Below are 27399 nucleotides of genomic sequence, written 5' to 3'. Positions count from 1 at the left end.
GGTAAGATGAGAAACTCATCCCAGTTTGCCTGGGACTGTCCTGGTTTTAAAACAGAAAGTTCCTATGTCCTAGGAACCTCCAAGGTCCTGGGGAAAATGTGATGGTTGGTGCTGACCCTATATTTGGACAATGCATAGGCTTCCGGGCTTGCCCTGGCTAAAGAAGACCCTCCTGGGCAAATGGTGACCAAATTCCCCTGTTCAGGGTGCAGGAAAGGGGACCTGTTTTGCCAACGTCCTCAGAACCTATATTCTTAGAAAGTGAAGTTTTGCCAGAGGATCAGCACCCCAATTTCTTGGCCTTTCATCAACAGGGCAGACGGTCCTTGTGCCATCCGTCCTTCCCTATAGAGATAAGTGGCTCAAATTTTTGCATTTAGGAAAGTCAATATTTATGTCATTCCCTCCTCTTTGGTTAGCTGATCAGTTAGCCATCTGGGGAATCAGACTGCATTGACAGTGTTTATGCAGCCAGGAAAAGGAACATGTGGGCCCAGGAAGGAGGGGGAAACATTCTCCTTCAGCAACTTTCTCCTGGGGCCCTTTATGTAGAAGGAGGACAGCAGTTCCCCTTAAAGGCACCGTCCCTCTCTTGCTCCTCTCTGTCTTTTCTTCTCTCCCTTCTTTCATTTAGCTCTTTCTTTCTCCTCCGTTTGTCCTGCTTTCTTATTTCTTTTCCTCTGTTCCTAGAGAACTACATGATTTTTTTTTAAAGCCACAAAATTCATCTTTCCTTTTCTCACTTATGTGTGGGTTCTCACATAAATTTACAGGAGTAAAGACTGTGCCCGCCCGTGGCCATGGGGATAAATCTGTCTCTGTGGGTCCAACAACTGGGGCAGACACAAAAGACAAATGAAAGGGGACAACGGGTTCCACTTCCCCATGGCAGGCCACTGTTGGACAACTTTGGTCTCCTAGAAAATGGACCCAGAGACACCTGGGCTGCACTCCCACACCGACCTGAGCCCTGAAGGACAGGCCAGCTCTCCTAGGCTCCTTATGAGTCTGATTTGCTGAAAAGGGACAACTGCACATCTCCCTCTGCCTGAGTCTGCTTTTATTTACTCCCCCCCCCTTTTCATTTACCTTTTTTTAAAAAATCAGTTGTTGTTTACAAGAATCCCTAGGGTTAATGGAATGGTAAGGAATCACCATATTTTCTTAGTTGCCAAAACAAGGTTCTCGAAATAATGGCTCTTCTAGTCAATTTGAGGTAAAGATTCAAAACTGGAAAGCCTTATGAGACCTGCCTGGAGCCAAGGACCCTCTAGCCCACAGAGAGGAGGCAGTTCCTGATGGCAGCTAATCTGATGTCAGGAATACTTGTAGTTTGGAAGGGGGGGCCTACCTCTTCTTTTGTCTTTTTGGATAGAACCCGAAGCCAGTCTCCGATCATACTGAGGACAGCTGCAAAGTAGGCAAGGCCGACCAGGATCCAAAACCACACTAGGGGCTTATACCACTCCCGGTAATTGATGCCAGCGTTTCCCCCTGAAAACAACCAAGCGTTACTTTAGCCATCATCTAGCATTTGGTCTTTGCACAACAAATGTATCCAGCCCATGCGGCAGAGATGCTCTGACACCGTCATATGACACTCAGCAGTTGAGCTTGCTGTATAACCGACAGGATGGCTGTGGGTCCCTTCCCCAGGACAGCCTGACTTGGGTCTCAACTTTGATTCTTGATCACCAACCTTAATACCTGTAGCAGACAAATGTCAGCGGCCAACTTGACCCTCCTCTTCTCCACCTGAGCATGGAGGAGGAATGACTTCAGCCTAAGGCACCTCAGCCCAGATGCAGTTGTCATTCTTTTCTTTTACACTTCTCTGAATTTATTTTAATAACAATCAAATACTCCTCAAATGATCCCAGGTGGTTTTGAACTCTTAGAACCATTTCCATCTGAAGTGCACATGAATCTACCAAGAGATGGGTGGAATTAGGCACCATGGCCTTGCAGAGGCTTTGATCTTCGAATTAGCGATTTAATGCTAAGAGATGGTGTTTACATGATGCTAATCCAAAGGGTCAATTAGGCTGAGCAATTAGAATCACCATAAACTCAAACTAAAAGGGACCTGTGAGGCCAGCTAGTCCAATCCCTTTATTTTATAAATAAGGATTACAGTTAAAAATCCATCAAACCAAATTGGCCAGTTGCCTGATGGTATTGACTAGCTGTTTCATTGAAAGAACAAGTCATTTATTCCAAATAATTAGCCCATTTATTCCAGCCTTCCTGCAAGCACTGTTGAGGGCAGCCATGCAAAACAGGCTCCAAGCCCAGCCCACTCTCCTAAGGAAGTGAGGAAGCTCAGTGGAATGCCTGACAGCAGCCTGGTTCTCACTCTCGGCAGCACTGTTACCCAGCAAAGCAGGCAGGAGCTGTTTCCAAGGTGACAGGTACTAGCAGTATGTTAGGAATTACAGTATTAGGTGATGAGTGATTGCTAGGCTTTCCAATTATGTCCTTTGTGACCACATCTATCACCACCGAACTCATACTGAGTACCTACAGGTGGTCAGACACTGGGCCTTGTGGTTCTTCTAAACACGCTCAGACCCACACCACAACACAGCCCGAAAGAAGGATTGACAGCTACTGCCAAAGCACATGGCAGGAGGAGGGAAGGAGATGGGAAGCAAACCTCCGGAACAGCAAGCTTTCTTTTATTCTGCAGTGAAGTCTACCCATCAGGCACAGGAGGGCTCACTTTCTAAGTGTGGAAATGACCCCCGGGTTACAGAAGGAGTCTGGGTTTTATAGTTTACAATGAGGTCATGAATTAATCCTTCGAGAATGCGGATGTGCCGTTTGGACAGTCAGGGACCTAGTGGTTCAGGTTAAAATTTTAACTCAGGAAGGCAGTTGTAAAAAGTTTGAAACTCCTTATCCCTGGGAAGGACTCAGACTCAGTGTTCACTGTTTATTGTCTTCCTCTGGACCCACTGGTACCTAAAGCTTCACTATTTGCTTTTCTCCTTCCAGGACTCATCTGCAATGGGAAAGGGTGAAAGTCCAGGGCCCAGTGTTTCAGTATTCACCGGCTCCCTTTAGGACCCATTGTGGTTGGGAAGGGGTGAATGTTTGCTTTTGGTGGAGGTGCTGGGGCTGCACCCGGGAAGGGGTGAAAGTTGGCTTTTTCCCTCAGGCCCATTGTCACTGGGAAAGGATGTACTGGGAGAGGTTTAACGTTTGGCTAATTTCCTCTCCCTCCTGCCAAGCCACACTGTTCCTCCATTTTCCCCGGGGGTGGGGGCTGTCTTGTAGGAATATCATTTTCCATAGCCCTTTAACTGCCACCTCCCAAGGTGAGAATTTCACTGCCTCCGGGCTGTGTGTCCAGTCCCCGGTCATCAGCTCTCCTCCCAGCTTTCTTTAGGATAGAATCTGAGTTTCTATAACATTGAGTGATTTTTGAGGTTTCTTTTGTTTCTGTGCTAAAAAGCTAGAGCTTTCTCCATTGGGCTGAGAGTAAATATTTACCTTTCCAAGTCACTATTGCCCAACCCAGGGTGTCCCCAGAACAGTGCAGGAACCACCCTTCCCAGATCCTTTCATCAGCTCAGTGGGAACTTGAAGTTTGGCGTGTGCTCCCAGTATGTCCCTGGGCTGTCCCAGAGTGGGTCAGCTACAAAATAAACCAGCTCATTCCTGGGTGGGGAGGTTCTGATTACATGTGACCATGCCAGATCGCTGCAACTCTCAACCATCAGTCATGAAGATTGTTTTCATGATTGAGCCGGCTTCCCAGTCACTCTCAGAGTTACAGCTGGCCCTCCAAATCTGCGCATTCTGTATCCATGGGTTCTACCAAAAGTGGATCAAAAATATTTGGGGGAAAAAAATCTGCATCTGACCTAAATACGTAGACCTTTTTCCTTTCTTTATGCCCTAAACAATATGGTATAACAATCATTACATGACTTTTACATTGTATTATGTATGGCAAGTCATTTAGAGATGTTTTGCATGGCTTTTACATTGTATTATGTATGGCAAGTCATTTAGAGATGTTTTGCATGGCTTTTACATTGTATTATGTATGGCAAGTCATTTAGAGATGATTTAAAGCCTATGGAAAGGTGTGCATAGATGGAATGCAAATGCTATGCCGTTTTTATGAAAGGGACTGAAGCATCTGCAGAGTTAGCATCTGCAGGGGTCCTGGAGCAATTCCTGTGGATGCAGAGATGACTGTATTCATGAAAGCCTAGTGAGATGTGCGTTCTCCATACTGGTATATGTAAGCCCTGGAAACTGGAACTTAGAAAGACCTGATTTAATGACATTCAGCACTGTGAATGAATTAAGCACCTGTTCTGCAGAAACAAAGGAAATATGGCTCTGTAGTCACTGATAAGCAAGGACATTAAAACCATGTGGATGCCCAGGACTGTGTAAGTTACACATTCACTGGGCAAGTGAAGATGTGGTAAAGTGCTGGTGGGTACCATTGCTCAGTTCAAGTGGCTAGTAATTCATACCTGAAGAGCATTTATTTCAAAATCTCACCTTCCTCAGGATCTGCTATTTGTGCCCCCAGGTTAACAGACTGAATTGAGCTAACTGCTTAGAGAGAAAGGTTCATCACAAATATTTGATAATACCTAGTCCTTGGGACAGCCCAGTGGTGTCTCTGAAGCACAACCCATTGCAAATTATGCTTGGGGATACTTAAAATACTTTTGAAATACTTCTAAATTCCATCTGTCCTTACACAAATTTACTTTAGATTGGAACCTCAGTTGAATTTTCCCATGTTCCAGCTATGGACGATGCTAAGAAATTATACTTAATACACCTACAATTGTTCCTGTTACTTTTCTCAGTTTCTCTGTGTAGTTTCTCTCCAAAGCTTAGGGCCTCTAGTCAGCAGTGCTTGAGCATTATGCACAAGGAAAGATTGCCAGGCTCTAGGCACTCTGTAATTTTTTTTTTTTTTTTGTACTGAAGATTGAACCCAGGGATGCTTAACCAGTGAGCCACATCCCCATTCCCCCAGTTTTGACCACTGAGCCATATCCCCAGCCCTATTTAGTATTTTATTTAGAGATAGGGTCTTGTTGAGTTGCTTAACACCTTGCCAAATTGCTGAGGCTGGCTTTGAACTCGAGATCCTCCTGTCTCCGTCTCCCGAGCTACTGGGATTACAGGAGTGTGCAACCATGCCCAGCCCCCAGACCCTTTTTATTTTTTATTTTGAGACAGGGTCTTGCTAAATCGTTTGCTGAAGCTGTTCTCAAACTTGCAATCCTCCTGCCGTGGCTTCCAGAGTCACTGGGATTACAGATGTGCACCACTGCCCCCCCGGCTCTGTAAATAACTTTTAATCGCTTTGACTTTGCTAATTCTTCACCTATAGCCCATAAAAAGGAAAGAGAGGAAAACACTACCATTTCTACAAAGTGGGCCTCAGTCTTCATCAGCACAGTTTGAGCTGTCAGTTATCTATGTTGTAGAATTAACATGGAGGCACCCATACTCCTGTTGACCAGCCTCCAACATCTCTTATCAGATTCCCAGAGACTAGTTACCCATCCTCCTGACATTCACTACACCACAAGGAGAATTCAAGGCACTGATGGGAACACACACCAGACAAAGTACAGCCTGCCTGGGAGCTCAGCCTCCAAAATGTGAAGGCTGCTGCTGACCAGGAACTGATCAAAGAAACATGCACACACACAAACACACACACACACACACACACACACACACACACACACTCTGCCCAACCATTTCGAACTTATGATGGCATTGTTTGATCAAAGCGTTCACTTCTTGAAGTAGAAAATGATCAATTGTTGGGCTGGGGTTGTGGCTCAGTGATAGAGTGCTTGCCTAGCATGTGTGAGGCACTGGGTTCAATTCCCAGCACCACATATAAATAAATGAATGAAATAAAGAGGTCCCTCAACAAATAAAAAAAAAATTAAAAAGAAAAGAAAATAACCAATTGTCTGAACATCTAGAATCATGCCTACAGGGAAGAAGGAGGAGGTGGAATAGAAGCCTCTTGGTATTCCTGCCTTCCTACCACACCTTGGGAAAGCACTACGAAGCCAAAATCTCGATTCATTTTTAAACTCCCCATCCCTGGGTGAAATTGATGGTGGTTTTCTTTCACTCCCTCAAACGTAGTTCATTGACTTCTATTTTTACAATGAAGATTAAGGAATAAATTATGCTCCCTCTAGACAGTGCTCATCTCCCAGCCCTAAATCTTGCACCTGAGCATACCCAGAACGACTTCTCCAGAGGCAGCGGTTCTCATGTCAGTATCAGGAAGCTCAGCCTGCAGGTCACCCAGGCCATCCTCCATGCTAACTTCTCTCAAGTTTCATATTTGCTTGTGGAAATACAGCCTTCATGAGTTGATTCAAGCTCTCTTAACACAACTGATAGGACCTAGAGTCCTGAGAAATTCATTCTGCTCTTGCATAATTCATATATGGGCACTAAGCATCCCAAGAAGAAGGAGGCTGACTTTCTTTTCTTCTGCCGCCAAGTGTGGTGGTGTCGCCTATAATCCCAGTGGCTCGGGAGGCTGAAGCAGGAGGATCATGAGTTCAAAGCCAGCCTCAGCAAAAGCGAGGTGCTAAGCAACTCAGTGAGACCCTGTCTCTTAATAAAATATGAAAAAGGGCTGGGGATGTGACTCAGTGATTAAGTGCCCCTGATTTCAATCCCTGGTACCCACCTCCCATCCCCACCGCCCCCCCCAAAAAAAAAACTCTGCTCTTTACATCACATAGGACAAAGTGGTTTGAAATGAACCTGTACCCAGCAGTGGTGACATGGAATCATTTTCATTGGCTTCTCCGCAAATATCCACTATTGTGATTTTAAAAAACAAGATGATTTTTTCCCACCAGGACCCCAGTGACTGGGATGCCCAGGGTGCTTACCTGCCACAAAATCACCAAATCCCACTGTGGTCAGAGTGACCACCACAAAATAAATGGATTCCAAGGTCGTCCATCCCTCGATATATTTAAAAATGACAGCAGGGATCGTCACAAACACAACACAGCCAGCCAAGATGAACAGGATGGTTGAGATGACCCGGATCTTGGTCTGACTCACTTGCTTTTTCTAGGAAGAGCAAAGGAGAAATACCGATAGGCAAGTCAGTGGCTTCACCCTGGATTCAGAAGACAGATGCACAGGTCAGTGGCTTTTAAGCTTTCTTCAATCATAGGCCGCTCTGAGGGAAGCTCGTGAAAGCTGTGGTCTCTCTCCAAAAAAAATACATACATACACAAGTTTTCAGGTGATCCAGGTGGATCTGAGGCTCCTCAAAATTGACGCCTTTTTTGCACACCACGTCACGCTTAGTTCACACTTTGAACTCTCCTTTCATGACCCTACAGGTGCAACCCCGATACTGATTCTCTCTTTCTCACTAGTGCGAACACAGTTCTTTCTCAAGAAAGGCTTGCTGCCGTGCCTCATGGGGCTTCACTGACCCCTCCCTCAGGGAGAAAGGGGGAGGGGGATGGAGCTCTTTCCACACTGGCAGTGATGGATTACATCTAGTTTTCCTGACTAGTTTTTCAAAGAATATGCTGGGGGAAAGACAGACCTGATTGGCTTATGAGAGGTAATGGGACGGTCGCCAACATTCTTCACACACACACACACACACAAAATGGAATCAGGCCCAAGTGTTTGCATGAAAGGGAAAACATAGCCACATCCATCCTCATTTGTGACAACTGCAGCCAAGCACTGGTGTTTTTGCCACCTCTTTCCCCACACAGAGGCTGTACATTTATCACACACTTTTGTTTTAAATATAATTGTTTGAGCTGGTGCTGCGTCCTTCACGTATGTGGGCCCAGAAGAAACAGGACAGGGTTCAGAATGTCAGGGTCACTGTCTAAAGGGGCAGAAGGAGCTTCAGCTCATGGCACCTTTTGAAAAGTCAGCAGTTTGGTGGCAAACATACTTTTAAGAATGGGAATTAGACTGATATGGGGGCAAAGGACTCATGCCAGGGGTGAGAGGTAGACAGACAGACAGCATCACTGGGAAGCGCCTCCATGCTCCCAGAACACAGTGCGGCGTTTTGGTGGAATGACCCTCCGGGTCTTTTCCAAACTCTCAGAATTGGCACTGAAGATTGTCATCAGGGGTCCTTGGAACCACATGCTGTCATAAATAAATGAAATATATGTTTAACGGGTGCATAAAGAAAATGTGATGTATATATACACAATGGAGCTTTATTCAGTCATAAAAAGGAGTGAAATTATGTCATTTGCTGGAAAATGGATGGAACTTGAGAGCATCATGTTCAGCAAAACAAGCCAGACTCAGAGAGGACTGTGTGTCTGCTCTCATAGGTGGATGCTAGAGAGAAAAGAAGGAAAAAAAAAAAAAAAGATGAAGGGTTATCTCATGAAATTAGAAGGAGACCAGTAGAGGAGAGGAAGAGGGAGGGGGAGGGAAAGGGAATTCCGACACTGGGGAATGGAATTGACCAAGTTCATGTTACATGCGTATCTGAATATATCACAATGAATCCCACCATTACGTACAATTATAATGTACCAAGAAGAAATTAATTTTAAAAAGAAATGTATGTTCAATACCAGAGTGCATGGTCTGTCTGTATTGCCTAAATTGATTTTAGGAAAAGCAACTGCACTTGGAGCTATCGACACAGGAAATCTTTATCAGACAGTCTGCCTATTCATGGCCTTCTGGTGAGTCAGAAGGCAAAGAACCACAGAGCAGAGAAGAGGCTTGCACATTCAGGAACTTTACTGATACAAAACGAGTGCCCACCGGGGTAAGAGGACTTGCATGAATATGCTGCTGCTACAGAGAGACAGAGCTAAGATTAGAATTAGAATTCCGGTGGAGTTAACCCTCAGTCTGGTGCACAAAGATGGAAACAGTTTTCCAAGTTATTCAGCAACTCGGCAAACCAAGCCAAGCTGGGCTCCCTCGCACGGGACACCAGACTCACTCACACTGAAGAGCAGGCCACTGGAGCTCCTTCTGGGAAGGAAGACTGAGAGTAAGAACTAGCCACTGGATGATCCGTCCAGGAAAGTCAAAGAAGTATACAAAGGAGTCATGCGCTTGGACTCCTGGCAGGGCGCTCAGTCTATCAAATGGGATCTGTACTCTTCATTGCCCCTCCTCATCTCCTCAAAAAAGCCACATTAGAAAAAAAAAATCACAATCTGTTGATGTTGTTGAAACTACATATGAAAATATCAATTTTCTTCCACACATGAAAGAATCGTGACAAGATGAATTACCTGAGCGCCATATGGAATGTTCTGCCCTCTCATGAATTTCCATATCAGATACTAAGGCAGGGCTTTGTGAGGGCAGCTGAGCCCCTCTGGGGACCCAGGAACTTATTAGGCTGGTTTTGTTTGTAGACATGCAGGCAAAGTCCAAAGCCCAAAAGGAGGCTGCGCCGTAGATCATTAGGCTCATCTAATTGCTGGCAACGGGAACATCTCCCCTTCTATAAATCGCCCTCCTCAAACGCATAATGAAATTAAAGTGAATTAAATGTTTGTGAGACGCTTGTTAAGTCATAAATTAGGATGTGAGTGCAATTGCAAGCTCAATGAGGTTGAGATTGGCAAAGAAGGGCGTGAAGCACACAGGAAGCTGACGTTCTGCCCGGGCTTCCTGGGATAGGCCTGGGAACGACAGTGACTGGCCGGAGTGGGTTTGATTGGAGGAAGAGAAAGTGTCACCAAGGCAAGAAAGATGCTGGTGTCTTAATTGCAGTGTCTACTGGAGAATTGATCAGCAAGGTGAACTCTTCTCTGCTCTCCACCCGAGCCAACCAGTGTGTCCCTGGGCTGCTTCTCCCAGGTACCCAAGGGCGATGCTCAGAAAATGCTTGGAGCATTTTAATTATCTGGGGTATTTTCAATGTCTTTATGTTTGAGTCCGCTTTTTCACTGCTGGGACCAAAGACCCAACAAGAACAACTTAGAAGAGGAAAAGTTTATTTTGGTTCACAGTTCCAGAGGGTCAGTCCGTGGTCTCCTGACTCTTGCTCTGGGCCAGAGCAAGGTGAGGCAGAGCAGAACATCATGGCAGAAGGGTGTGGCAGAGGAAAACAGCCCAGAACATGACAAGACAGGAAGCAGAGAGCTCAACTCACCAGGGACAAAATAAAAACCCCAAAGGCTCATCCCCAGTGACCTACTTCCTCCAGTTACACCTTACCTGCCTACAGCTACCACCATAAAGTAAATCCATACCAGTGGATTAATCCGCCGATTTGGTGACAGCTCTCCTAACGTGATCATTTCACCCCTGGACATTCTTGCATGGTCTCACACGTGGGCTTTTGGGGAACACCTCATATCTAAACCATAACAAGAAATATCTCACACCTGTGTAGATGCATGAAAATATGTGTTTCCCCGTACTTCATTATAAAAAGATAATGTGTGGGCGTAGGCTTGATCTGTTATTCTGGACACTCTTGCTTTTTGCTGCCCACCTAGACATTAACAACAAAACTGTTGCCTCCATCAAACGTTTTAAACTGTAGCTTTCACCACAGAACCACAAACCATCTCACGTGTTGTGTTCAGGCCACTGATTCCCATTAGCTCCTACTGTGGAACGGTGTTTGAGAACATGGAGTCTAGGAGCAGACTGCCTGAGACAGTCCTGTCCCTGCTGCTAAAGAGCTGGATGACTTCAAGCAAGGTGCTCAGCCTCTCTGTGCATTAGTTTCTTCCCCAATAAAATGGAGATAAACGAACCCAACCTATCCGGGAAGTTTGGAAGATTAAATATGTGTAAAATAAAATATGTGTAAAAAAGCTTAGCACTGGGTCTGGTAGGTGGTTGTAAGAGGCATTTTTATTGTAAAAGCTGAACTCTTGCCTGAGATGTCGGCAGTTCCAGATTAAGTGTTTCTCTTTGCTGCTAAGGAATGTTCCCTCATATCTGACTGAAGAGAATCTCTGTGTAGCTTCTGGAGATCCATGTTGGTTGTGCCTTCCTGGATCATTATCTTCTATAAGTACCTCCTTTTGGGAAGTCCTCATTCTTCCCTGTTCTGTCAGTGCCAACTCCACATTAGGCTCTCGGACACTCTCAGCTCACCATTCTGGAAGCTTTTGTATTTGTCTTTCAATTTATTTCCCCCTCATTTTTTAGCATCCTTCTAAAACCACTCAGAATTGAAGTCAATGCCTGGACATCAGGAACCAGCTGCAGAGGACCCCTGAGAGACACGGGTCGTGCGTATCTTCTCTGCCTCCCCCAGCCCAGAGGCCCAAGCCACTTACTAACAGAGCAGGGCTCCCCCGCCCCCCCCCCCCCCCCCCCGCACAGTTGCTAAGCAAAATCATGCTGCTCGTTTAACGGTAAGCAGAGCATCCCACAGAAGTCTCAGGAGCCCAGATCTAAGAGAGCTAAGGTGTCCTCGGGCGACCATCTTTGTTGTCTGGGTTTGGTATGATATTCAGGCAGATGCGACAGGCTCCTTGTCTCCTGCTGCCCCAATCTTGTCCTCACACACTTTGTTGATTTGGTTAGAGCAGATGATGGGTTCTTTCCTGCTCCCTGCACAAATAATACCAAGCAAAACCATCTCCCATGCCTGACCTACGCTGGCTGTAGGCATTTCTGAAGAACTCAAAATCCATCTCCCGGAGAGTTTATTTAGTTGGCAAAAAATTATATATGCAATTATCCCAAGGAGCAAATAACCAGCACTCAGAGGTCCCCTTGGAGAGAGGGATGTAAACATGGACAACTCAAGCTGTGTTTACTCGTTCAGACCTCAGAGGGCTGAGCCACACGGCCAATTATCACCGAGCACAATTCCCTGCCTGTTTGTGTTGACTTACCCGTCTTATTTTAAAGAGCACAAATATATCTGTTCCTTTGTGGGCTCTTTTTTTTTTCCATCTGATTTTTACTCTTCTCTAGTACTCTCCCCTCTTCGCATCTTTGTGGGATTTCTTAGAATTCTAACATTAACGCTCCAGATGGTTTTGTCTGGTTGAACACTTTGGGGGTGGTGGCTGGGGGAGGGTGTGATTTTCAGGACACTGGAGAGTTAAGATTCAAAGACACAGCAATAAAAACCCTAGGACAGGAGCTAGAGAGGCAGAGCCCTAGTTTATAGTTTGGTCTGGTCGAAATGCAAACTTGTCACCATGGTAATACAACTGAACCAAGGATAACTTCTCAAAATGGAAAGATAATAGGGACAGGGACTGTCTCACAAAAGAATTGAGTTTGTTTTCTTACAATATTATGGGTTTTTTTTCTAAAAGGTCCCTTTACAGCTAATAGTTTCAGCATCACAACCAGCAATTCTATAAACTTGAAGCGAGCTTTTAAATGTCTGCTATTCATCTCTGTGGTGGATAAACACACATCAGTGAGAAGAGTGTAGTAAAATCTCCATGGAGACCGCTGGATATGTCCTACTCCAAAGCTGAGTACACAAATGCAAAATATCTCCTTTTTTTTTTTTTTTTTTTTTAAAAAGGAGTTATATCCAGCCTCTGAGTCACGCTGCAACATGTAGCAGATTGGCCAATTCATCACTGGTCTAACAATGTAGGTACATCTGGGATGAAGTTTAGGTTCACAGAAATTAAAAACCCTTGAGCTGTTCCACTCTGGGAAGACTTTAATGAAAATCTTTGAAAGTCGGTGACTGTTAACATTTGAAAATAATATGTTACTGGAACACACGATTTTGCATTCAAAACTCAACTGGTTAATTCATCTAGCACAACATCATTGTTAAGAATTTCATATGCCACAGCCTGCTCCAGTTGCAAAGGACGTGGCAATGGAGAGAGAAAAGTTAAGATCTTTCTTCATGAACACCAATTCCAGAAGCCAAGGGAAGGCTAGCAACACCTGAGTCTTCAGCTGAAAATCCTGTGTCAGGTTCTGATCATGACATTCTGTCCTGGTAAATACTGAAGGCAAAATTTAGTATCTAATGACATTCCGATGTTTTTTTTTTTTTTTTTTTTTTTTTTTTTTCTCCATCACCTGGGAGAGACGAAGAAAAGAATACTATTCTTGTATCTCTGGTGTGTGCCAACTGTAGTGGATGACCTGTGGAGCATTGTTAACCAAGCATCTAAAGCCACGTCCCAGAGGCTGGAATGGCCCATGAGCCAATCATATTACATGTAGGAAGCATGCAGACCAGGCCTCCGTGGAAGAACAGGCCTTCTCTGTAGCTGATGCAAGAAAGGGAGGTCCATGGAAAGGAAAGAATGCCATCTGCTGTTGAGCCATGTGGACCAAGTCCTGACGGATGTCCTGCCCAGCTGCTTGCCTATCCAGACTCTTAAGCGTAGTCCGCCCAGATTTCAGCAGCAAGAGGAACAATGTCCCTCCCCCCCTTTGAACACACAGCATACAATAATACTATAGTAATAAAACCACAGCTATAGACAGCTGAAAGGTGGACTCACTCTTCTCTTCCATTGGCTAACAAGACTCAAGGCCACAGCTCACTGGCTAAGTAGGGCACCACAGAGAGGGCACAAGATCCCCCACAGGACAAATGCTCACCCCCCGCACCTCACTGTTTCCTTCCTTGTACAGGAAGCTCCACCCAAGGCAATACCCAGGCCACTCAGCTCTTATTTTGACCCAGAAACTGTGCATTCACCCTCTTCCTCTCTCCTTCATTTTGGGGCTGAAATTTTCCCCCCAAAGTGCCCTTGTGGTCTCCTAATTCTAGGGTTGAATTAGGAAACCCATCTGGCCAGATATGTCATATTCTCTAGTATTGAGAGTAGAGTAATATTATGCTTCCATCTGTCATCTCCTTTATCTTATTTCTAAGCAACTCAGACCTGGGATGGGAAAGAGGGGACGCTACCTATGGGGCCCTTTCAAAGTCCCAGATCATCTCAACTCCCCTGCCCTACACACACACACACACACACACACACACACACACCAGTACTCCTGGTATGAAGATTCTTTTTTTTTTTTTTTTTTTTTTTTTTTTTTAGCAGAAAGTCTTCCATCAGCTTCTAACTCTGCAACATCTGACAGACTGACCAAGTCAGGACTCTGCTGATTTCACCATGCAAAGTTCTTGAGAGTTTGGATTATTCCACTGTGAAGGAGGGAACAGTTCAGACCGTCTGCCACACAGTAAGTTCCCCTAAAGGGAAGGCAACCTGCCTTATTTATATGGTGGTTGTTCACCAGGAAGGAACAAGTAATTAAAAGCAAAACTGTAAGAACAAGATTGAGCGAGTCTGCTGCTGAGGATGCTCTCCTACAAGGAGGTATGGCATTTGGGAAAGCCCGTAAGGAAGCCTGAGCCCTGGGTACAGCAGTCTGGGAGGGACCAGACCCTTGCACAGGGATTGGAGTGAGCAGGGGGAGCAGGGAGAGCAGGGCTTGGCGTCAGGATAGAGTAGCAAAACTCACCAGGTAGAGTGAAAGGCTCACTTGCTCCACAGTGAATTATCTAGGAATGTTCTAGTCTCTCTCATCCTCTAGCTCCTCACTCCCCACACTCAGGTATGAGTAACTCAGAGGGAAGGCATTTGTGAGTTGCTGGGCTGCCCAGGAATCAAGGTAAGGGAAGACCAGGCATGCATTTTCTGTATCCTTGTTTATTTTGCCTATTAGAAGAGGTGTTTTTTTAAAGCCTCCAAAATGAGCCATATTTAGGTCAATAACTACAAAAACGCCTAGGAATTAAAACAATATCCCCTACCAAATTAGCTCCTCGTTTCTTTATTTCTTTTCAAATACTTTTTTAAATTTTTGTTCTGCTTAGATGACTTTGGTATATATCAAAATAATGTAAAATCAGCATACCACAGTGACACAGCCACATCAATATTTCTAGCACTCAATTCACAATAGCTAACCTATGGAACCAATGTAGGTACCCATCAATAGAAGAATAGATAAAGAAAATGTGGTATATATACACAATGAAATATTACTCAGCCATAAAGAAGAATGAAATTATGGCATTTGCCAGTAAATGGATGAAACTGCAGACTATCAGACAAACAGTTTTAATGCAAGCACATAGGGATGCTTATGCATACGAAACTACAAAGAATAATGAAATAAGCATTAAGAAATCTTACAGGGAAAAGACATATGAAGTAAAAGAGAAAGAAAGCAATGAGAAACAAAATTAAGAAGTCTTTAGGAATAATTTAGGAACATAATTGAGGAAAAATATTTCAAAGTATAAAATGCACAGGCAGAACATCTGCCGCATAGTAAGTTCTCCTAAAGGGAAGGCAACCTGCCTTCTGTAGACTGTGGATGTTCACCAGGAAGAAACACGTAATTAAAAGCAAAAATGTAAGAACAAGATTGAGCGAGTCTGCTGCTGAGGGTGCTCTCCTACAAGGAGGTATGGCATTTGGGAAAGCCTTTAAGGAAGCTTCAGTCCTGGGTGCAGCAGTCTAAGAAGGACCAGACCCTTGCACAGGGATCTAGAATTTTCCTTAAGATGTAAGAAGGCCTCTCGCCTAAGCTTGTACTGATTGTTTCAGAGATAGAAATAAAATGGAGAGAGGAGAGAAAGAGCTATGCATGAGCTTTCTACTTCTACTGGGAACAGGTTAGGTAAGAAGAGAGTACCGCTTTGTAGATGGAGAGAGAGTGTAAACTGAGAATCTCTGCTTTGAGGGAAATCAACAGAAACATCCAGAGCTGACAAAATTTTTAAGCAGGATATTTTTCCAGCTATGAAGGCAGTTGAGCTCTGTGACTTTCCTTCAGTCGGTTCATGTTCTTCATGCACCATCCTCTGCCGGGTATTGTGCTGACTTCAGAATGGGCCCCAAGCTCACGGAGCTGGAGGAGGCAAGATAAGCGTTAAATGTCACAAAGGCAAATGCATAATATGTAATTTCCTATGAAATGACCTCACAAAGTGAGAGAAGAGGCCAAAAGGCACTGTTGAGCTGTTTTCCCATCACAGTGCCTGTATTCATCATCCATACCCCAAGATGCCACCACTGTGGGAAAGGGAGTAGCTACAAATGATCCAAGGTTCAAGACTAGTGTTGGAGAGAAACAGCCTTGCGAGGAGACCAAGAAGTTCCAGTGAACTCGCATTTTGTTTACACTGGCTGTTTTCTGCTCCTGAAATCTGCATTTACAGCCTCACGGCAGAATCATCCAAGATGGAGACTTTGTCAACCGGAGAGGTCTGTCCTCTTCGAATCTCATCCAAGTTGCTTACAAATGCCTCAGGGAGGTTCTAGGTTCCAAGTTTGCATGGATTGTGGACAAATAAATAAACACATAATGTATCTGTTTATTAACCTTTCATTCATCTGCTATTATTAAAGAGTATCATTGTTCTTATTTTAGAAGGGATTTGATCAGAGTGGCTAGGCAGAAACCTATCTGAATCATTGAACACGCATAACAGAAGTCCCGGTTTTTAGTTACTGAGTATATATATATTTTTTCTTTTAAAAGAATTAAGTTACATACAAACCCTGTTAAAGAATTTAATATGATTAAAGTATATTTTTACCTTCCACGCACATGAAAGCAAATGTGGGCATTGCAAAACTCTGGCTCCAGGATACAGACTCCATGAGACAAAGCAGTCAACAGTGGTCTACCCTTAGGTATTATCATTGCAGATATTTTCTTCAGAAAAGTATCCCAGTTTTAGATCACTCTGTTCCTACAAAGCGTCTAACAGAGAGGTACAGGTTCTGTTAAACAGCCCTCTGCAGAAGACCAGAAACTGAGACCCTAATGCCAAAGAAAAAGACACCCAGGCCTCCTGATAGTCACCTCATGTTGAAAGAACAATTAGAAGAATTAACTGGCCCTGGTGGACTTGAGCTTGCAGTCTGCTGTTAATGAACTTCCGTGATGCCGCTATAGGTCACCAAGCCATACGACTACCGAGCTCACGAGATCACAGAGCATGACCCCTGGAGAGGATGCTGATCATTCTTTCCACCGACCCATCATTTAAACCCCCTTCTGCAGACTGGTGAAAGTCAGAGGCCTCCTCCCAGCCCAAAAGCTAAAAAATAACCAGCTGCTCACTTCCCCAGTCTCTCTTGCTGTGAGGACACGGACCACGCCCCAGGCACTCCCAAAGAAAGAAAAAAGTCCAACTTAGAGCCACACAGTGACCAGATGTGACAGGGCTATGTCTTAAAGTGTTCATCTGATGTTTCTCCATCCCCCTCCCCCTCTTTTCACTCCTGGTCCCGCGAGGACTTCTCCTCAGTGAGGGGCGACGTTCACTGCGGGAAGCTTGCAGAACCACATTTTACCCCCAGGGACGAGGCGAGACTGGGCTAGGGGTGGACAGAGAGAAGGCAGAATGGCCACTCAGCCTGGACAGGAAGGACGGCAGAGAGAGACAGTCTTCCGAGGCACCCGCAGAGCCTCCAATCTGGAACACTAGAGAGAAAGCGGAGGAGACCAGGTGCAGAGCTTGTCTAGTGTGGGCGCCACGCAAGCCCCCTTCTCCAGGGCCCTGGATCCTCCTAAATCGCCTGAATAGAAGACGAGAGACTTGGACTCCTACGTGGGGTGGAGACATGGAAGGGGATCTGTGCCCATGATAAAGGTGGAGTTGAACAGCACCAGGTAGGAGCTTCTGTGTGAGAAGGGCTGATGGTAACAGTAGACAATCCACCAGGGACATAGAAAGAAGCGGGGACCAAGTGGCATCCCTTCTGGGGCTGGTGGCAACAATGGTTGTGTTACATCCCATTTTACAGGTGGGTCACCCAGATTTCATGGAGTTGCTTGGGCCAACGTTGCTGAATGGCGGCTACCTTCCAAATTTGACTCCCCAGTCATTCCAGGGAGATGACAATTGTCTAATATCCTCTTTAAAATGTTTCCTTTCTGCTTAGATTATGCTGCCTAAGTACAACAGCCACTCGGATGGTTTCAGTCACTTGGAGGCAGGTCAGGGACACAGCCCAAGTGAACATCTCGGTGACAGGCCTGGGATCCTGGTCTCCAAGAACAGCCACAACTATAACCAGATGTGACAATCACTGTGGGTAATATCCCTCTGCCATTCCTAAATCTTAAGAAGTCTTGTGAAGAGGCACAGCTGGACTCATCACAGTGTGGAAGGGGTTGTACCTGCCTCAGGGATCCAATGTTATGGGGGATCAGGGTCCACAGGCCAGCAGGCAGTAACATCGCCTGTTAGCAGCACTGCCAAGAAGAGTCTGTGGTTAGAGCCAAGACCTGCAATCCACAAGCTGATGGAGTAACCTAGAGGAGGCGCAGGCTGCAGCCAGAACTGGCACTGGTGCACACGGTGAGGAGTCCTGCCATTCCCCGAGGGCAGGGGAGCGTGGAAAGGGAAGTGGGAGGGGGACTGCTAGCAGGCAGGTAGACGCTGGGGAAATCCAGAGGCCCAACGCTCAGCACGTTCATGGTGGATCTCTGTGGGAAAAGGATAGTCCTGTGATTTGATTTTCTCCTCTGTACTCCTCCCTGCAATCCCCATGCATTCTCTTTGGAATCTTTTATGAAAGAAAAGTAAAAGCACAAGGCTAGAGAGGAGGAGGAGAAGAGGGAAAGAGAAACCAACCACCGTGTCCATGAGCATCCCAGTGGCTCCCCCCACGAATCAACAGCACCAAGCCCTTGACTATCACACAGCTGCGTGTTCCTTCTGGGAAAAAGGGTGAGAGCCGCACCCTTGAAGAGAGCCTACAAAAGAAAGGGGTTAGATACTCCCTGTGGTGCCATAATAGAGATGGGCCCTGCCCGAGCCTTCGGAATCCCAGAAACATTTGCCAAAGGTGGCAGTAGAAGCCATGAGCACCTGGTCTTGTTCCATCTGAGTAATTGCATCCTGCCCACCCCTCTGTGCCACCTCCTCTTCCTACAGAAAGCGGCAACCCCTTCCTGAGCAGAACTGTTGGGGAGCCCTGCTCTTGGCAAGCACTTGCTATCCCTCTCTCTTGTGTATAATCGCAGTTATTTTGCTTGCTCTCCGGAGGGAGGGGGTTGTTCACTGGAGCCCAAATAACAGCACCATCACATGTTTCTATGCCCTTCATTTTTTAAAGATTTTTTTGGAGCAGTTTTAGGTTTGCAGAAAAATTGAGAGGAAAATACAGAGCTACCCCATTTACTCCCTGTACCTACACATGCATTGCCTCTTCGTTTATCAATATCCCCACCAGAGTGGTACATTTTCTGCGACTGATGAATCTACACCGACATATCCTGCCACCCAGAGGCCATAGTTTTCATTAGGGTTCTCTTTTTGTGTTGTACATTCTATGGATGTCTTAGATTTCTGCTACTGTGACAAAATACCTGAGAAAACCCACTTAAAGGAGGAAAGATTTATTTGGGCTCATGGTGTCAAAGGCTTCATTCCACAGTCACCTGGCTCCATTGTTGGTAGGCCTGTGATGAGGCAGAACCTCATGGCAACAGTGCATGGCAGAACAAAGCTGCCCACCTAATGGCAAAGCCCCTGCCCCCAAATGAATCCATCAATGGATTAATCCATTGACCACTGACAAGGTAAGAACCATCATGACCCAATCATCTGTCAAAGTCCCCACTTCTGAACACTGCTGCACTGGGGACCAAGCCTTCGGCACATGCACTTTGGGGGGACATTTCAGATCCATTTCAGATCCAGGTGGGTGTGGATAATGACATGTGTCCATCTCTACAGTATCACACACAGAGTTTTTTACTGCCCCCCAAATCTGCTGAGCTACACCTGCCTATCCCTCCCTCCTGTCTAATCCCTACTGACCACTGATTTTTTTTACCATCTTTACAATTTTGCCTTTCTTAGAATGTCAGATGATGGGAATTGTACAGTAGGCAGCTTTTCAGGTGGCCTTCTTTCACTCAGAAACAGGCATTGATGTTTCCTCCGTGCCTTTTCATGCATCAAGCTCCGTGTTGTTTAGCTTTGTGCCTCCTTAAAGGCAGTTCCCTTTGTTAGAATGTTGTGGGTCTTCCCTTGTTAATGCTTGTCAAACTCATTCTCATTCCTCAAAACAGAGTTCTGACATTTCTTCCCCCCCCGCCCCCCGCACACACGCACCTTCTGGTTGAAGTTAGGGTTTCTTCTCTGCCCTCTGTGTTCATGCGTGCTCCCTGTCAGCACAGCCACTCAGTCTGTGTTTCTGTCTGTCTACCTGTTTGTGTGTCTCCCCGTCACACTGTGCACTCCTTCATCCTTGTGCCCTGGGTGGTTAGCACAGTGCATTTTTTTTTTTTATACTTGGCCCTGTATTTTAGCACCTCAAGAATACGAAGGCATGATTATTTAAGATAAACTATTCTGTGGAGAAAGTTAAACTATGCATCCGTCAAGAGATAAACTGTCAGAATTTTATAGTATCAAATGCTAGTGCAAGAATATATGATAGACACAGGCAGATGGGTGCATACATACACACACATATGCTCAAACACACACACACACACAGCCACACATAATAAATATTTGTTAAACTGCATGGAATATTAATAGCACAGGAACTTCTTCCAGGAAAGAGTCATATATATATGTATATATTCTTGAAAGTTGTGCAGGGGCTTCCTGGAAGTTTTTTTCTAACATTATTTAGAACACCCTACGAGGTAGTTTGCAAATCCTTCAGGGTGGTTTTGGTCAACTGGTTTTGGGCACTGCTGAACTGAAGTGGGTGGGGCAAGGATATTCAGACATCCTGCAGCTAAGAATCAGTGCCACGAGTCAGAATGATTCCACGCTTAGTATAAGTTTTGAATATTCCATGCAGAAAAAAAAAATCTAAGCCAAGAGCCTCACTTGCTCCCTTGACTATATAAATACACATAAAAAATTTTTGTATTGCTTCAATATAGCTGAATTTTATAAGAAAATGACTAATGTAAAATATGAGGAGGCTGAATCTTGATTAGTTGGATCTCGCTGAGAGTTTTTCTCTATTTTGGAAAGCCACATCATGGGAGGAAAGTCCCTGGTGGCATCTTAGTCACCAGGACAACACACCTGAGACAGTCTGCTTTTGGTGCTATGCTAACACATTTGGAACTCCATGTAGATTTGAAGGCTTGCTACTTCAACAGCCCTCCCAGGGCTTCCCAGCCGAGCACCTATTACGGAAACCTGTTTTGATTACAATTCGCTTTCTTTTTATTTCTCCTTCCTATTACAGCTAGAAAAATGGTTTCGAATTTTTCAAAAATTATGTGTCTGGGTAAACAGCCTTGTCTATAGTGGTTCATTTCAATGTAGTTTAAAAACTAATAAATATTTGCTAGTAAAGGGGATATTGGATGTTACAGGTTTCAGAACCACTGGGCAAAAGCAAATTGTAGATTGTACTTAAGAAGGTCGTCTTGAGAAGCCTACATGGTCACACTTCAAGGTGTCATCCCATGAACTAAAAGTCCTTATGCCGATAATAAGCATGATCAGGGGGCAGCTCCCCTCCTGAACCACCTTTTCATCAAAATAACTGCACTTCAAAGGTTAATGTCTTTTTCCTCTCCGCTGACATTTAGTTCCAAATAATACTACTGTTGGTTTCAAGGTCATTTCCTATATCAAGATGTACGGGGACACGTCTGGTGATGTTCAATTCATTTATTCGCCTGGTTATGGGTTAAGAATTCCTGGCTGCCAGGCCCTGTGCTAGCACCTGGTGATACAGTGGTGGCCGTGCAGATGAGACCCGACAGCACACAGCTCTCAGACCAATGGGCGGCAGGTGTCAAGCAAAGGAACTCCAATACAGTGAGATGAACGTTATTCTAGGTGTGTGCAAATAGCACTGGAGGTGTCGGGGGGTGCCACCCTAGGAAACCGACATTTGAGGTGACAGCAAGAGGGTGGGGACACTGAAGCATCATAAATATCACACATGAAAATCTGGAGAAAAGAGTGCAAACAGAGTTCCTGTGAACTTCCCACAGGAAAGCAGAGATTTCTTCCCAGACATAATCGCAGAGGCTCTTGACCCCCAAAAAAGAATATACACTATGAAAAAAAATTTTTTTTTGATCATTACAGCTTTTCACAACACTTGCTAGGTGGGTTCTTTCTTCTTTTGTTTCTCTAACAGGACAGAATCTGAATTCAAGACATTTCCCCAAGTATCTCAAAAAAGACATGCGATCATTTTTTTCAAAGCAAAAGGAGGCCGGGAAGCAATGCATGCTCATCTCCCAGGCAGGGGACAATCCCATCAGCTCTAAAACTTCCGACAGTGGCTCATGGGAGCAGGTGTCACACATTTATGTGACCATCTGGACAGGTCCTCTTCCTCCGTGGGGAGAAGGTTGACAAGCCTCCACAAGGTGGGTAGGAGAAATATACCTAATACAGACACAGAACCAAGGCTAAGGGAAACTGAGATTTTTTTTTTTTTCCCTAAGAGCAGTGGGGACAAGAAACAAACAGCAATGTCAGGGAAGGGATGAAAGCCAGAAGCAGCCAGTAACAACACTGCGAGAACACCATATGGTGCTCACGTGGTGTGCTTTTCATTTCAAATGTTGATATTTGCTTTCTTGTTCGTCCTGGTGCCAACTCTGAATCATACTGAAGCTCCCTGTACTCTGTGCTTAAAATCATACAAAAAAAATTTTTTTTTGACTACACAATATAGATTTCCTGTTTCTAATGGCTCAAACGAATCCGCAAAGCAGTGTCAGAATTAGGAGGCAAAGTCCTGATACAAGATGTCCAAAGCAACGATTTACACCTACTCAGTGGTAAGAAGGGACCTGGGGGGTGTGGGCGTGGATCGGCGGACAGCCCAATATTAATGATGATAATTCTGCATCCGTCCTCACCACCATTCCCCGGGGCTGATGTTGCTCACAAATTTCTGCCAAAGAACAGGAAAAACGAGCAAAGGGAACATGGCTGGAGTCCGAGTGGATAGACAGCAGAAGTAACAGCATCTAAACAGGATGACAGCATTTGAGCTCAGCAAGACCCATCTTCTGAGGGTCCCTTGTTGAGATGTGAGGCACCAGCGATCTTTGGGGAGGAGGTGTCAGTCTCCCTTTGGTATCTTTTAGGACCACTTTGATGCTTTACGAGCACACAAACGGACAGGCGTGTTCTGGACTCAGTAAGAGTACAGCAGACGGACAGGCAATCAGCAAGCAACTGAAATAAATGCTTTCTCATTCTTTGATTTTGTTTTCTTTTCTTACTAGAATCTCTGTAGGCGGTGGAGCATCTGTGTAAACAGTGGCAGCCAGGGAAGTGCAGCCCAGGTTGGACAGCATGACCTTCCCCTCCGTGACAGCAGGGCAGGGGCACACTCGTAGGAGCCCCCGGAGGAGCCAACCCAACCCAACCCACCATCTGTATTTTTCCTTTTTTTATTTGACTTTGAAAAGGGCTCGCTGAGTCATGGCCAACGCAATGACTGATGGCTGGAGTTTTGTCCCAGACAGGCCCGCCCACTTGCCCCTGTTACTGTATTCCTTGTGATTCCTTCCTCTTCTCCAGTGCCATCCACCCCCGCACCCTCTCCCAGGAAGGGTAGGACAGAGGGTGGCACCAGCATGCATCTCCCGCTCCTTTGGGTCTGTCATGGGTGCTGGGTAGTCTACATACCCTGAGTGCAGAGAAACAAATCAGGACCGTGTCTCCAACCAATTCACAATCAATTCACCTCCAGAGTGCTTAGCACCAAGCAGGTACCACAGGGGTGCAAGACAATACAGGTACAGCCACACTTAGCTTCCAAGTCTTACACTTTTTAATTCCTTGGAAAGATAAAACAGGTGCCCATGTGATGTCTAATTTACAAGTTAGAATTCACAAAACCCTTCTCTGGGCTCCCAGAGCTAATAGAGCTGTAGTAGTGGTGAGTGTTTCCTGAGAGTAACTCTGCAGCACGCAGCGCTCTCATGCATCAAATAAGCAGCAAAAGACACAGGCGCTATGATTACCCACCTTTTCAAGTAAGAAAATGGGGAACAGACTGAGGTCACGTGACCAATAAGGGTGGGTCAGGGCTTATGCACTGAAGCAGTGTGAATGCAGAGCCTGCTTGTGCTAGCCCTGGGGTTAGTCTGCATGGTATTTTGGACACTGGTCTTTGTACATGTCTCTTTTCTCCCTGGGAAAGAGGACAGTCTCTTGTTTATTGCCACATGCTCCCACAGTGTTGAGAACACAGTAGGTGTTATTTGATAATTGCTTATTAAAATGACCTGAGGAGAGGTAGCAAGGAGCAGCCGCAGTAGGGAGCTGGAAAATGAGTCATTGTGAGCTGAATAAAAGGATTTCAAAGTCAAGGAAAAGCCTGGTGGAAACTGAGTATCATCAATATGCAGAGGCCCAGGTGTGCCTGGCTTTGAGCCACCTCCCTCCTACCAGATCTGCTGCAGACGAGGAAGCTGAGGAAGAAGAGGGTGGGAATAAGCACAGTGACACAGGTGGAGGTGAGGGCAGGTGCCCAAGCAAGATTCAGGGCATGGCCACTCTGCCCTCCATGTAACCCAAGGGCAGCTGTGAGAATGTCTTGGGGACAGTCAGATCACAATTGATCACACACTGTCTATGTGGCTTACACAAGTTAAAGGGAAAAAAAAAAAAAGAAAATAACAAGAGGTGACAAGTAAGTGAAGCTATAGGGGTGCTTGCACAATGCTGGCAGGAATGTAAAATGGGACAGCCACTATAGAAAACAGTATGGCGGCCCTTCAAAAAAAAAGGAACTATAGAATCACCACATGGTTCAGCAATTCCATTTGTACAAATATGTACAAAATAATGGGAAACAAAGACTCTAACAAACCCATGTTCATACAACATTATTCACAATAACCAAAAGGTAAGAACAACCCAAAAGTCTATCAAGAGATAAATCAAGCTGGGTGTGGTGATGCATGCCTATAATCCCAGCAGCTCAGGAGGCTGAGGCAGAAGAATCACAAATTCAAAGCCAGCCTCAGCAACTTAGGCTCTAAGCAACTTAGTAAGAACCTGTCTCTAAATAATTTTAAAGGGGGGTGGGGTGGGGCTGGGGATGTGGCTCAGTGGTTAAGCGCCCCTGAGTTCAATCCCAAGTACCAATAAATAAATAAATAAATAGAGATAAATTGATAAACACAATATGGTATAGGCATACAATGGAATATCACTTAGCCTTAAACAGGAAGGAAATTTTGACGCATGCTAAAACACATATGAATGCTTAAAGACAGCATACTACATAAAATAAGCCGGACACAAAAGAATTCACACTAGGAGCCTGGCACAATGGTGCATGCCTATAATCCCAGCAGCTCAGGAGGCTGAAGCAGGAGGAATCACAAGTTCAAAGCCAGCCTCAACAACCTACCAATGTCCTAAGCAACTCAGCAAGACCCTGTCTCTAATTAAATATTTTTTAAATGGCTGGGATGTGGCTCAGTGGTTAAGCATCCCTGGATTCAGTCCCTGGTACCAAAAAAAAAAAAAAAAAAAAAAGGATCCAGTCTGGTTCCACTTATGAGGAACCTAGAGTAGGGAGCCTAGTGGCTGCCAGGGGCTGGAGGGAAGAGGAGGGTGGAGAGTTGTTTAATGGGTACAGAGTTTCATTTGGGAAGGAAGAAAAAGCTCCAGAGACAGGTGGTGACGATGGTGAGGGTAACTCTGCAGCACTGATGTGAATGCACTTAATGCCCCTGAACTTGTGCTTAAGAACGGGCATGACAGGGTTTTTTTTTTATGTTGTGTGTATTTTGACACAATAAAAAATAGGCATAAAGAAAAAAAAAACGAAGCTGGGGTCATTTTATAGGAAAAAAGAACCTCTTTGTAACAGTGACTATGACCAGATCAAAATTGCTAATTCCATGGGGAAAAACGGAAACCCAGAATGACATGGAAGCAGAGCACTGACTTGAAAACTCAAGTGTTCTCAACTTCCCCTAGTATGGGAATCCCTTTGGAACATTAAAAATTAACAATGATCCTTCGATTCCTCCTGTAACAATAGAAATTTTGGTCCCAAATGATGCCGCAAAGGGAGGCATGAACCTAAAAATTCTGTCTACCAGCCATGCCTGATGCTCAAAAGGATTCTCTGATCTTTTAAAATACCACCTCAGGCCCCTAGGGAGCCGCCACACACAGGGTGAGAAGTGCAGCTCTATAACAAGAGCCTAAATCCCAGCAGTCACCTTCCCAAACACCCAGAAAGCCAGTAGGTCCAAATATACTGTGATGCACAAATGCGGCTCTTCTCAGAAAATAAGCCGCAATGCACGCAGCAGAGTGTCTCCTCAACAGGAAGAAACGTGTCCTCAACTGGGCTCACCTGGGAGACTGCAGCTCAGGGCCAGCCCTTCCCTACACAAAGCCCTCAGAGCCCTCAGCTGTGTGACCACACATGTCTGTCCTGCTGGCACTTCCCTCTTTGAGGTGATGGTTCAGAACATCAGCTCCCCTCTCATTAATAATGTGTATCCTTACCACCTTCCCTTCCCTAAGGCAGAAAGTCCTGAAGCTATTAGGGATTTATCAGTGACTCCAGACATGACAGTCATTCAGAAATCATCCTTAGGGTCAACACTCCAGCATATGGCCACAGGTCACAACTTTCTCTATAGGACCCCTAAAGCTCAGGAAATAATGCCAAGGGTTAATAAATGGGATAGCACCCAGTTGAAAAACTTCTGCACAGCAAAGGAAACAATTAGGTATGTGAAGAGAGAACCTATAGAAGGGGAGAAAATCTTTGCTAGCTACTCTTCTGTCAGAGAATTAATATCCAGAATATATAAAGAACTCAAAATCTTAACATCAAAAATCTAATAACCCAATTAATAAGGGGCAAATGAATTAAAGAGACACTCCTCAAATAAATAAATACAAATGGCCAACAACTATATGAAAAATGTTAACATGATTAGTAATTAGGGAAATACAAATCAAAACTACACTGAGATTTCAATTCACACCAGTCAGAATGGCAGTTGTCAAGAATATGAACAATAATAAATGCTGGAGAGATATGGAGGGAAAAAAAACACTGTTAGGGCTGGGGATGTGGCTCAAGCGGTAGCGCGCTCGCCTGGCATGCATGCAGCCCGGGTTCGATCCTCAGCATCACATACAAAGAAAGATGTTGTGTCCGCCAAAAACTAAAAAACATAAATAAATATTAAAAAATTCTCTCTCTCTCTCTCTCTCTCTCTCTCTCTCTCTCTCTCTCTCTCTCTCTCTCCTCTCACTCTCTCTTTAAAAAAAAAAAAAAAACACTGTTACACTGTGGGTGGGATGTAAATTAGTACAACCACTGTGGAAATCAGTATGGAGGTTCCTCAAAAGACTAGGCATGGAACCACCATATGACCCAGCTATACCACGCCTCAGTATTTATCTTAAAGATTTAAAGTCATCAAAACTATAGCAGCATAATTCACAATAGCCAG

At 45.0% G+C, this 27399-nt stretch overlaps 1 protein-coding gene across 1 annotated transcript in view; it reads right to left on the bottom strand.

Annotated features, from left to right (window-relative positions):
- Kcnk10 (potassium two pore domain channel subfamily K member 10) overlaps window positions 1–27399 on the bottom strand; it is a 120742-nt gene that overhangs the window by 1132 nt on the left and 92211 nt on the right. The window contains exons 5-6 of the mRNA XM_077109013.1: window positions 6921–7107; window positions 1352–1494 (exon numbers count right to left, since the gene is read on the bottom strand). Of these exons, the coding sequence (XP_076965128.1) occupies window positions 1352–1494; window positions 6921–7107 (330 nt within the window). The remainder of the gene's footprint in view (window positions 1–1351; window positions 1495–6920; window positions 7108–27399) is intronic.

Source organism: Callospermophilus lateralis, chromosome 3, assembly GCF_048772815.1.
Source record: "Callospermophilus lateralis isolate mCalLat2 chromosome 3, mCalLat2.hap1, whole genome shotgun sequence".
Taxonomy (NCBI): domain Eukaryota; kingdom Metazoa; phylum Chordata; class Mammalia; order Rodentia; family Sciuridae; genus Callospermophilus; species Callospermophilus lateralis.
The sequence above is the reverse complement of the archived record's forward strand: the minus strand, read 5'-3'. Positions and strand labels throughout refer to the sequence as shown.